At 39.7% G+C, this 12,962-nt stretch overlaps 1 protein-coding gene across 1 annotated transcript; it reads left to right on the top strand.

The window, feature by feature from the left end:
• Window positions 1-89: 89 nt before the first annotated feature.
• naa35 (N-alpha-acetyltransferase 35, NatC auxiliary subunit) lies at window positions 90-12,944 on the top strand. Its single transcript, XM_087849186.1, has 23 exons — window positions 90-374; window positions 2,658-2,786; window positions 2,891-2,924; window positions 3,232-3,346; window positions 3,493-3,567; window positions 3,911-4,078; window positions 4,401-4,467; window positions 4,888-4,931; window positions 5,043-5,093; window positions 5,444-5,527; window positions 5,916-6,030; window positions 6,415-6,593; window positions 7,425-7,484; window positions 7,671-7,777; window positions 8,330-8,396; window positions 8,859-8,957; window positions 9,067-9,245; window positions 9,355-9,491; window positions 9,978-10,045; window positions 10,129-10,269; window positions 10,365-10,487; window positions 12,230-12,310; window positions 12,528-12,944. Exons 2-23 carry the CDS (start codon window positions 2,666-2,668, stop codon window positions 12,585-12,587), a joined length of 2,175 nt encoding a protein of 724 aa, XP_087705312.1. The 5' UTR covers window positions 90-374; window positions 2,658-2,665; the 3' UTR covers window positions 12,588-12,944.
• The last annotated feature ends 18 nt before the right edge of the window (window positions 12,945-12,962 follow it).

Raw genomic sequence — 12,962 nt, 5'->3', positions numbered from 1 at the left:
TAAGAGGCGACAGCTACTGTTCTCCTGAGCGTTGAAACGCCCTGATGATGATGATGATGATGAGATGAGAACAGACACAACTAGAGGGGGCAGTTAGTGAGCACCGCGAGAGTGGTTACGTCTTTGCGCGTGGTGTAAGCGGCATTTAATGCTACGATATGAACATCGTAAATTAGCTCACTGAATCCTTAAAACTCAAAAATCGTTTTATATCGTCACTGGTCTGATTTTAAGCCATAAGCGTTCCGTTAGGTTTGGCGTTCACAGGACTACATTTCCTATCGCTGCTGCTGATGACGTCATTCATGTGCGCCAATCTTTACAGTCTTCGGGGGGATCTTTGATTAGCTACATGGTTAATACAATATAGTAAGGTACGTGCTGATTTACAGCGAAAGTATAATTTCTAAGTAACAGTCTTCGTGTTTTATATACCTGAGTGGAATGGATTAACCTGTTAAAACATCCATAAGCAGCTTTTGTTCACAGAGAACACCCAGTGTCGGCAACATTAGCTTGTTTGCACACGGTAAAGCTAGCTAATGTGACGATTGGTGATAGCTAACTCATACCATCTCGTGTCTTTTAAAATTATGTATCTTGCCTAAGAGTTTTAGTACGCTTTTGAGGACTGTGTAAACTTAGGTGACCTTTTGACATCCATGTTATTAGTTTCAAAAAGGTATATGTTAGGAGACAAACAGTTACTACTTATCTCATTGATCATTTTACGGACATTTAATCGGGTAATATCGATTTCTGATAGGCTTTTTATTTAGGCATCTATACAAGTGATTACCAGTGTTGCCTCTTATATGTCCTCTAAACGTTATATATGTTACAGGTGAATGAACCAGTCATTTAAAAATGGTTTCAACTCTCCCTGACCACATCAGTTCATTAGTGTTGACGGCTGAGACTTTCCAGGGCACTCTGGAGTGCAGTTTACACCATTTTAGGCCATAACAAGCTTCTCAAGTCAGCTCGCATGTTAATCCTCTGTTGTTAGCTTAGATCAGCCTCGTCAAACTTCAATGAGTCAAGATCTAATGTAAACAAAAATGTGTAAAAGCTTTTAAGAACACACATAAATTGACACATTTCCAGTTGAAAAATAATAATGCATTGCGGTTTTAATGCTGAGAAGCAAAAAACAAGCTTTATGACTGATCAATGAATTATATTATTACGTTGGATCACATTCATTTTCTTACTGTACGTTAACTTTGAGCTGTGTTACAACTGTTACACTGCATGATGACGTTTTAAATGTTTATGTTTTTTATTATTTAGCCAACGTACTTTACTCATACTAACCTTTCATAGCTCAGTAATAAAATTATATTTAATATACAGTATAATATACACTACCTTCAGAAGTCTTTTGAAACTGTAGATTATTCTACTCTACAAGCAATATAGAGCCAATATAGTTTTGGTCAGAAGTTTACATACATTCGTTATGGGCATGAATGTCATGGTAATTTTGGGCTTTTGATGACTTCTTTTAACTTTTCTTTTTCCACTGTGGAATGATTGTACAGTGTACATATATAATGACTTTAAAATAATTTTTAATTTACTTCGGATTTTCTCTAATCCACACAGGAAATCTATGTAAATATCTGAGGTGGTTCAAGACTTTTATTGGAAAGAAAATATTATGTAGAATTAAATAATGATTCTTAAAGGTCACCCCATGGAAATGTTATTTATGGTATAACAGGATCTATTTTCGGTTCATTACTTTTTTCCATCTATATTAATGACATGCCTCAGGCTGTGTCTCATGAACCTGAATCCTTTACGTGGATGATTCTGCTCATTTAGTTAGTGGAAATACGTCCTGAAGATCCATCCATCCATTTGCTTCCCCAGGAAGCAAAGAGTACACCCTGGACAGCTCACCAGTCTGTTGCAGGGTTATCACAGAGAGACGGACAGCCATTCACACTCACAATCACACTAAACACCAAACACCAGCTAACCTAACCCCACTAATCCTAGGGATATTGAACCTACATTCTCAAGAATTAGAATTTTGTTAGCCTATGACCTGAGGAAAATATGATTTCACTTCAGCAAGGAAAACCTAATAAGATAAGAAACCTCTTAATCAAGTGTAACTCTTATGCCATTAGCTGAGCTAATTATAACAAGGACCTAGTACTAACTTTGAGCTAGAATTCATCAGGTACAAGCATGGCTATATCTGTTATTAAAATAAATACAAAAATGAGAAAAATGTTTTTATATAGGAAAATAAATCTTTCTTTTCAGTAAAGGAAAGAAAAAGTGTGGAGACATTGCAGATTTGGAGCTTTATGTGTGTGTGTTTGTTTGTTTTTTTCATATCCTCCATGTGTCTTTGTGGGGTTCCTGTGGGTGCTCTGGTGTCCTCCCACAAACCGTATGGTAATTGCTGATTCTAAATTGGCATTAAGTGTAGTTGTGCAAGTAAAGTTTATGGGTGTTTGCATCTCTGTGTTAGCATCACAGCGCTAACACAGAGACACAGAAACACAGAGGCTGCTGGCCCCCTCACTGCCTCCCTAAACTTTTAAGTTGGCTAGGCAGTTGGATGGATGACTTAGCAAAATGCTTTACATTGGCATGCAATGGTTAATTTAATGTAATATTTATCTATGTGTCTTAAGCTGTCACCATGGTGATGAAATCAGCAGTTGATGATGATGACACTGGCTGGGGGCTGGGTATCCCAGAAAAGATGAAGAACAACGCCAACTGGGTTGATATTACACATGAATTCAAAAGCGCCTGCAAAGGTAAGGTGCGTGTGTGCGTGTGTGTGTGCACGTGTGTGTGTGTGCAGTTAAAAAAAGGGACTGACGTGTTTCTCCTTCCTTGTTGTCATCCTTTATTCATGCAGATTTGAACCTTGGAGAGTTGCTTCATGACAAGCTGTGAGTACACCAAAGTGCTTTTTTGAGTCCTTCAAGTTAGAAACGAGCTTTTCATCTTACTGCTGCACAGATTCTCAATTAAAAAAGTTTTCATGTCCCAAAGTCATAGTTCAAAACATTGACTGCGCGGAGTAATTATAATGAAAGCTTCTAATGTTTTTGCCACAAGTGACTTTGAATTTAATTGGGTTGATATTTGCATTCATTTTTGGATCGGTCCATAAATATTGTCAGTGTTTTTATGTTTTTATGTAGTGAACACAGAAAAAATGTTACAGAGGTCAAAAATGTTTTACTTCTGCTGCAGGTTTGGCTTGTTTGAAGCCATGTCAGCTATAGAGATGATGGATCCTAAGATGGATGCGGGAATGATTGGAAACCAGGTCAACAGGAAAGTGCTCAACTTTGAGCAAGCTATTAAGGTACTGATCTCTTTTTCATGGAATGAAAACAGTATACAGACAGAGATGTAATGTAATCCTAGATTTAATTTTTCAGAGCTTAGTTTCATTTGTTTGTGTATATAAAACACATTTAACCACCTTATCTCCCTCTTTCTTTGTTCCAGGAGGGTGCCATCAAGGTCAAAGACCTCAGTCTTCCTGAACTCATCGGGATCATCGACACCTGTTTCTGCTGTTTGGTTAGTTAGCTTTTGCTTATTATAAGGCAACATTTTGAAAGTTATGTTCAAGTAATGTGCTGCCCCCTGTAATTCCTTTGTACTGCAGATTTTCTGAAATGTGACTGGATTGGAAAATGTTTGCTGCAGTAGTATTAGCTTAATCTATATTCTGTATTTGTAGCTGTTTTAACGTTTTTATGCCATTTTTGTCTTTATTAGATTGTAAAATTTGAGAAACACAATAAGCTTTGGCGAGATTACTGATACAGGTCGAGCCAGCGATGACTCAAACTGCGGACTCACTGATCAAGACATATTTATGTATGCATGTTTGTGTTTTCTAATATGTGTGTATATGTAGATAACATGGTTGGAGGGCCACTCACTGGCCCAGACTGTGTTTACCTGCCTCTATGTTCACAACCCTGACCTGATTGAGGAGCCAGCCCTCAAAGCTTTTGCCCTGGGCTTGCTGAAGGTGTGTGACATTTCCCGGGAAAAGGTCAACAAGGCTGCTGTGTTTGAAGAGGTGAGCAGTTTTCTGCTGTCAGTCAGTAAATGTTTGGTTACCGTGGTACTGCACGTTTCAATGTGGACATGAAGTCAGAACAGATAGCAGGTTAAAATCATGGACCAACACAAAAAAAACCCAGGTGGGAAAGAAAAAGCTGTGAGTAAGTTATCTGAAAGATGGAGCTCAGTGTAGCATTTCAGGACCCAAAGAGCTTTAGTTTGATTGCAAATGTGTGTTGTTTAAATCTATTTGTTTGAAAAGTTGTTCTCGTAGTAGCCCATTTATAAAACTGTCATATGTCTGAATGGTGATTTTTATCTTATATTTCTTTATGCAGGAGGATTTCCAGGCCATGACCTATGGCTTTAAGATGGCTAATAATGTCACAGATCTGCGGGTGACAGGTATGAAGACTTCCAGTCATAACTGAGTAAGGCTCAATATCAATCTCCAACCTAAAGCATAAAAATTAAACTCTTAACAACCTAAATGATACCATTCGAGTGCACAGGAGCACACATTGAGTAAGTCAGTTTGAGGCCTAGGATTGTGTGTTTGAGACTTTTTGTGGGTAATGCCCTCAGGCAGCATCTGCAGAAATGTAGACGTGCAACAAGGTTTAAAAATCTCTGCCAAAGAACACTTGATACTTTGACTGTAGGCCCTCGTGGTTTTAGCATAAACACACATCCAAGTTTATGAACCTGTGTGTACACATTGGGATTGGGCTTTAGTCTGCAGCATCAACTACAGTGTAGAGAGCTAAAGCAATTACAGGCAGACACTGTAATCATTCATCTCTCATGACGTATTAATCCCTTCAGGTATGCTGAAAGATGTAGAAGATGAATTACAGAGGAAAGTTAAGGTAATTATTCTTGTTGCTTTAAGTAAAGGCCATTGCCATTTCAATGACGCACTGATAATGCAAAAGCTTTTCTGACATGAGATGTTTCTGGGTTATTTTGTGCTCCGTCAGAGTACGCGCAGTCGACAAGGTGAGCAGCGAAACCCGGAGGTTGAGCTGGAGGTAAGTGAGATCATTCACACATTTGTGTTGAGTTTTTGCAACAGTTTTTTTTTCTAGAGGCATTTTCTTTAACTCCAGCAACAAATTATCTCACGTTTCTTTGTAATTTATACCTTTTGAGTCATATCTCACTACCAGCTATATCTCTGTGTCAATAAAGAGTGTGGGACTCACATGACCTCTTAAAGACTCAGCTCTGGAATTTCCAGCTCTTTCAGTTATATAGTTATATAAAGAAAGGAAGGGGAAAAAAACAAGGAGACCCAAAAATGGACTTTTCTGAACAGTCTTTTAAAAAAACAGGTGTATTAATAGCTCTGCAATGTTCTCCCATGCTTTGTTTTTTTCAGCATCAACAGTGTCTGGCACTATTCAATAGAATAAAGTTCACACGCCTTCTACTGACTGCACTGATCGCCTTTACCAAGAAAGAGGTAATGCACATATCGACAAAAGCCCAGCAGCAGATAGACTGATTCTGTTTACTGCATGCGTTACATATAAACAGAGTTTTTCTTGTGACCACACATGTAAAGACAAGTAGTCCACATGTAGCTGAGGTAATGAGTTACTTATCTAACATTTTTCCTTTATTTCTGAACAAAAATATGAGTAAATGAAGCAAAATATCTTAAAAACAAAACAAAGAATAATGGAGGAAGTTTGTTTTTTAACATTCCTGATGATTTTCTTCTGAGGAGGAAATTTTGATGTGTTAGAAAAACCCTGATGTTTATATATAACTGTGATATTTACAAATTATATATACTTTTGTTGATAAGGGGGCTTGTTAGTAAGTGTTTTGTTTTGTGTCTTTATCAGACCAGCTCAGTGAGCGAGGCCCAGAAGCTCGTGGCACAGGCAGCTGACCTGTTATCCCCCATTCATTCCAGCATTCAGCATGGCATCCAGTCACAAAATGACACCACTAAAGGAGGTAGCACGCACATTCACGTTTAATCTGTTAAGTGGAGTACAAGTTAAGCCTTTTTTTTTGCAATTTGCAAGCCAACAGCTCAGCTACAGCTGCAAAAGATATGTTTAAAAATGGGTAATTAAAGAATTTGAGCATAAAATAATCATTCTGAGGTTCCAGTTGTTCAGTTAAGTCATCCTAATGGCAACCTAAAGTCCACACTGGATGTAACTTGTCTACACTAACAGTCTTCCTCACACAGAACTGAAAAAATCAACTTCTTTTCATTTACTTTGGTTTGGCAAGTCCTTAAAGATGATTCAGTTACATTTTTTTCCAAATGTGACCTGTGTTCATGTCTCTAATTTATGTTGTGATTTGTTTTGTTCCCTGTGATTGCTGCAGACCACCCCATCATGATGGGCTTTGAGCCTTTAGTCAACCAGAGATTGCTGCCACCCACCTTTCCTCGCTACGCCAAAATCATTAAGAGGGAGGACATGGTGGCGTATTTCAGCAAGCTTATAGAGCGCATTAAGACTGTTTGTGACGTGATCAACACTACCAACCTACATGGCATACTGGTAAATACATTTCCTGAGGTTTGTCTTGATGCATTCGTTTTTTATTAAGTTTTATTATAAACAAGCTTTTCAGGACATTAGAAAGTTTCTTCTAAAAGCTAGACTGTTTCAGTTATGCACCAGATGCCCTCCCTGAGACAACCCCAAAGGGGATTTGTGTGTCCAGTTGGAAATATAAATTGAAATTAAAGCTGCAAGCAGCACTGAGAGAGCCCGCGCACTCTGGCACCATCGAGCCATGCCCAACACCTCCTGTGCCCACTAGGTGGCGACGAAGTATCCCAGTTAACAGTATGTCACACTGCAAGTACCTATTAAAAGTTAATCTGGATTTGATAATGATTATAAGCTACTGCGCATTTCCTGTTTCAACTAGGCGGCGCTCAAACTATCGCTGACAAATGGTATATCAAGCTGTTCAGAGCCAGACTCTCATCATGCCTGTCAAGTCTGGTAGAGTTTGTTCAATCCGTTTTTGAGTTACAGCAGTTTCGTGGCGAATGATCGAAATGTGGCGTGCCGCCACGACATCGCCACTTCCTGTTGGGTTTGGGGTGATGGGCCCCTGGACATTTTTGTCCGTCTTTGTATGTTACGCGTGTGTACCAAGTTTCATGTATACAGCTGTTCCAAACCAATAAAATATCTTATTTTTCATCGTGTGCCAAATTTCATGAATTTATAACTATACTAAGACTTTCAAAAAGGCAATTCATTGGACAAAATAATAATAACAAGCAGCCTTCGCACGTTTCGTGCTCGGGCTCTAATTATAGTTTCTTCTATGATAACTTAAAGATTGTGTTTTGTTGTTGCTGATGTTTTTACCAGGACTTCTTCTGTGAATTCAGTGAGCAGTCTCCCTGTGTGCTCTCCAGATCTCTTCTTCAGGTAGATGAATACTTGCTTTCCTAAATCTTTCAAATGTACCTGTGGTTTTATTTTGGTGATCCATGTAGATACGACCTATGCAAATATGAAAAATACTTGCATAGATATAAATACTCCATAGATACTATGGAGTATTTAATAAAAAAGTAAATGAAACTACATTTCATTTTTTTCCCATCAATCCAGACGACATTCCTGATAGATAATAAAAAAGTGTTTGGCACCCACCTGATGCAAGACATGATTAAAGATGCTCTGAGGTACTTTGTCAGCCCACCAGTCCTCTCATACAAGTAAGTTGTGTTTATTTTAAATACTAAATGAGATTAGTTGGTCTGTTGTTTTGTCTCTAGCTTAGCTGTGATTTGAGGTTTACAATATGCTTTTACCTGTATTGATTACTTTAACCTTTCTACTGTCAGAGGATAGTTGGTGCAACAGAAAAATATCAGGATATATATGACACAATAATGACATTACTGTAGGCTGAAATGAAACACAGTGAGAAATGAGATATGATGTGATCGGATTTAAAACACTTAATAACAATATCCTTTATAAACTGGTCAAATATCGTAACCACTTATTTAACATCTGATCATCAGTGGAAACATTGAACACACTGATATTGTATAATAAATGATAACAAGTGATTAGATATCATATAGCAGTGATCATTTGGCCTGCAGTTAAGCTACTGGATACACTTACTCTGAACGCACTGCAGTGTGTGAGTTCTGGTTGTAAACCTCAAATAGACAAGAAGCTAAGCTCCAGAACAAATGTCCCTTTGTTTGGCTCAGATTGACCTTGTCACATGTGTTGTTGTACCTCTGTCTCTCCAGGTGTTGTCTCTTCAACAATCACCAAGCGAAGGACTACATTGACTCTTTTGTTACACACTGCTCCAGGGTATGTTATTGCTGTGGCTCAAAGTCTCTATATCTAAGTCATCGTTTATTATATTTGACTCTCAGTAGCTGACTTAGAGGTAAATCGTATGAAAGTAGACATAGACATGTGTTTCCACCGTGGAGACTTATGTGTAATAAAATATAAACATCACAAACGTTTATCCCTATAATGGATTATGTTTATGATTGTTGTATGTATTCATTTTCTCTTGCCACTCACCCGCAACCTGCTGCAGGAGATGGCTGCCCTCTCCCCGAGCATGGTTCTGCTGGAGGTTTCTTCCTGTTAAAAGGAAGTTTTTCCTCCCCACTGTTGCCAAGTGGTTGCTCATAACGAGTCGTCTGATTGTTAGGGTTTCTTTCTAATATTATAGAGACGTTACAATCTGAAGGGCTTTGAGGTGACTGTTTTTCGACTGATCTGGCGTAATATGAGCTGAACTGAGTGTTTTCCCCATAGCCTTTCTGCAGCCTGATCCAGATCCATGGACACAACCGTGCTCGACAGAGAGACAAGCTGGGACACATTCTTGAAGAGTTTGCCACACTGCAAGATGAAGTGAGCTGCAGCTACGTTCATCCAAATCAGCTGTCTTTGCCGTTCGTGCTACAGGCAGTTTCTCTAAATTCATCAAGCAACCTCAGAACTCTTTCTTTGTGCTCTACAGGCTGAGAAGGTGGATGCAGCTCTGCATAGCTTACTGATGAAACTGGAGCCTCAACGACAGCATCTAGCCTGTCTTGGGACCTGGATCCTCTATCATAACCTGAGGATCATGATTCAGTACCTGCTGAGTGGCTTTGAGCTGGAGCTTTACAGCATGCATGAATACTATTACATTTACTGGTAAGATTGCATGCCTCTGTGAATTACTGGCAGAAGCTGAACTCTCTCTCTCCCACATAACCTGGGTGCAGGTTTGCTGTAAATGAGCATGTGTTTGTTTTGGTTGTAGGTACCTGTCAGAGTTCCTTTATGCGTGGCTGATGTCCACTCTAAGCAGAGCTGACTCCTCTCAGATGGCAGAAGAGCGGATTCTAGAGGAGCAGCTGAAAGGGCGCAGCAGCAAAAAGACCAAGAAGAAGAAGAAAGGTACATTTGACGATCGTGGCTCAAGAGTTGGGAGTTTGCCTTGTAATCGGAAGGTTGCCGGTTCGAGCCCCGTCTTGGACAGTCTCGGTCGTTGTGTCCTTGGGCAAGACACTTCACCCATTGCCTACTGGTGGTGGTCAGAGGGCCCGGTGGCGCCAGTGTCCGGCAGCCTCGCCTCTGTCAGTGCGCCCCAGGGTGGCTGTGGCTACAATGTAGCTTGCCATCACCAGTGTGTGAATGTGTGTGTGAATGGGTGGATGACTGGATATGTAAAGCGCTTTGGGGTCCTTAGGGACTAGTAAAGTGCTATATAAATACAGGCCATTTACCATTTACCATTTTGTTGTGTTGCTTTTATCTGAATCGGATAACCACAACATACAAACTGAAGTCTGATCAGAAATGACCAATTCATTGTAGAAGTGGCGTCATCCTGTCGATATTTCTCCAAAGAGCACTGAAGTTATTGTTTCTGATTTTCTTCAGTTCGCCCTCTCAGCAAGGAGATTACCATGAGTCAAGCATACCAGAACATGTGTGCTGGCATGTACAAGGTAGGCATAAAAATAATGGCCATTATTAGGCCACTTTTGGCACAACAAAGTGTAACATGCCCTTTCCCGGCCTTTCTCTTCAGACGATGGTAGCTCTGGATATGGATGGGAAGGTGCGTAAGCCTCAGTTTGAACTGGACAGCGAGCAGGTTCGCTATGAGCATCGCTTCGCCCCCTTCAACAGTGTGGTCACCCCTCCACCTGTGCACTACATCCAGTTCAAGGTACTGTGTCTTTTTATGGGCCTAATTCATCTTTTTTTTTTTTTAAATATTCCACTTTCTTTTTAAAATGTTTTTCCTCTTCTTGCCTATTTCAGGAGATGTCTGATCTGAAGAAATACAATCCTCCACCAGGCTCTGCAGACCTCTATCTGGCAGCTAGCAAACACTTTCAGCAGGCGAAGCTCATCCTTGAAAATGTGCCCAGTCCCGATCCGGAGGTCAGAAAGTCAAAATACTGTGAAATAAATACAGCGGTTTATGTTCATTAGCATTTGTTTAGTTAGGAAGTAAAGCTCTTGAGATTAAGACGCTCTTTTACAAGAGAGTGCTGAGTCCAGATGTGTAGCATTAATCTTACATTCGAGCCAAACCTTATTTGGATGCATGCATGAAGCCCTGCGTTTAGCTATTACTAGCTAGTAGGGGTGGGTTTTTATAATCAATTTATTGATTAAAATCGATTCTGGCTTGGATAACGTAAAATCGATTCATTAAAATCCTGAATCGATTTTTTAATATAAATTTATTTTGCCCGAAATGCCAGAATCTCTGGTGAAATCTCACAAAATTTCAACAACCACCAAACAGCTAAGACAGTAAATGAGAGCAGGAACACGGATTCTGCACAAAGACTTAAACACACAGCGCAACCCGCGGATCAGAATCAGTTAGATGTCGCCTTTCTCAGTCAGGGCTGAAAGCCGCCAGCTCGCTGATTCTGATCTGTCGGCGGGTCCGCGCTTTGTGTTCACGCCCTTTTTGCGCTGATTCTAAAGCTGTTAGTTTGATCTCTCTCCAAACTACGCTTCACATAAACATCGTCATGTATTCACTCTGACTTTTACTGTTTTGCTTCCACCACGATGCACAGCTCTCTCTCTCTCGCTTTCTGTACTTCAAGAACAGTTTCCCGTCTAAAAATCTGTTTTCTGCATTATTCGCTTGCTTGTTACACACAAGTCTACTGTTGTTTACAGCGCTGTCGGCCGCTGTTTTTTCCCCTTTTACATTCTTCCGAAAAGAAAACCTCATTTCTGCTGTTCAATACTGAACCAATTTAAACTTTTTAAAATTATGCAAAATGCAAAACGCTTAACCGTGTCTCTAATAAAACCGCTGTAACGTCAGAGGTAACGTTCATATGTTGATTAATGGTTTTCTTTCGTTTTTGATGTACTGCAGAATATTTTTATAAAATCCCAGGCCAGTAAAATCACCTTCATGTTTTTCTGTGTTTTATCTTCAGCTACTTTGACACAAAGGCATCTGCTGTGACACTCACACCTAGTCTTGCTTGTGTCAGCTTCCTTTTTATAGATACAAAAATATGTAAATGCACTGATCTGAATTATAATATTTCTGACTGTCAAAATTTCCCAGATTCAAATCGAATTGAATCGAATCGAATCGAATCGAATCGAATTAAATCGAATCGTGGATCGAATCGATTCAGGACCTTGTGAATCGGAATTGAATCGATTCTAGAAATCAGTGACGATACCCAGCCCTACTAGCTAGATAGATGCCCATATAAACAAATGAGTAAATTGGTAAAATACTGCTCTGTCAATCACCAAAACTGAAACACAAACTTCCTAGATGGATTTTATCACCCAGCAAGCCATAATTTTAGTCACATAATTCATCACAGATGCTCCAAAAGGCACCAGCAGCACACACAGAGTGCAGAAGGCCAGTTTATAGATTCAAAGTAGTGACGGTGAGGCCTTACAGATACTGATCTGCTCCAGCTGCCTGTGTCCGAACATCGACACGTTAGCATCATTAGCTCCTGTGACTGTCCCTTGGTTTGAACACACTGTTCTATAATGTAGCTGCGATGCATAAAAGCAACGGTGTATGTAATTATCTTGGGGTGGTTTTCAATTTTATACAATGATATCTTATCTGCACTTTTTCTTGTCTTGTTCTATAACCACTCATCACTCTTTGATAACAGGTGAACCGTATACTGAAGGTGGCCAAACCTAATATTGTAGTTATGAAACTACTGGCTGGAGGTCATAAGAAGGAAACCAAGGTAACACATTACTTACATTACTTGTATTATTGTTTGTGTTTGTGTCAGCATTTACAGTTAATACAACGTAGATCTTTTAAGCTACAAACCAAAAGAATCAAACAAATACATTTGATAATTTAAATAGGAGTCGTTGATATTTTAAAAAGTACTAACTGTGTACATATTGGTTACATTGTGCTTCTCTTAATGCAGCTATACATTTCTTTATCCCCAGGTGCTCCCAGAGTTTGACTTCTCAGCTCATAAGTACTTCCCCATAGTGAAGATTATTTGATTCCGCCCCGAGCCACAGGGTGACAGCGTTCCTCACCTGAACGGGTGTGCAGCGGCCCTGACCCAGACCTTGTCCAACAGTTTGTGTGACACATTTAACTGTAACGCCATGCACAGGAGTGTCTGCACCTAACTCTTTTCTCACCTTTCTGAGAGATGAAACCAGAGAACTCACCACTGGACCTCAATGAGTGACAGTATGCACATTTGTATTTCTGTGTGTGTGTTACAGAAGAGCCGATGTGCTTTTGTGCAAAGACCTGGCAGATGGATGCTGCCTGAAGAACAAGTCTTGGGAATGCTTATAAAGAGTGCTGTAATGATAATAGGTTCATATCATTAAATCATATGAAACTTTTTTGTATGTGTCTGCATG

Source organism: Neolamprologus brichardi, chromosome 12 (assembly GCF_056152115.1).
Source record: "Neolamprologus brichardi isolate AB-2024 chromosome 12, ASM5615211v1, whole genome shotgun sequence".
In the NCBI taxonomy this organism is placed as follows: Eukaryota; Metazoa; Chordata; class Actinopteri; order Cichliformes; family Cichlidae; genus Neolamprologus; species Neolamprologus brichardi.
Note: the sequence above shows the minus strand (reverse complement) of the source record. Positions and strands in the feature narration are given on the sequence as shown.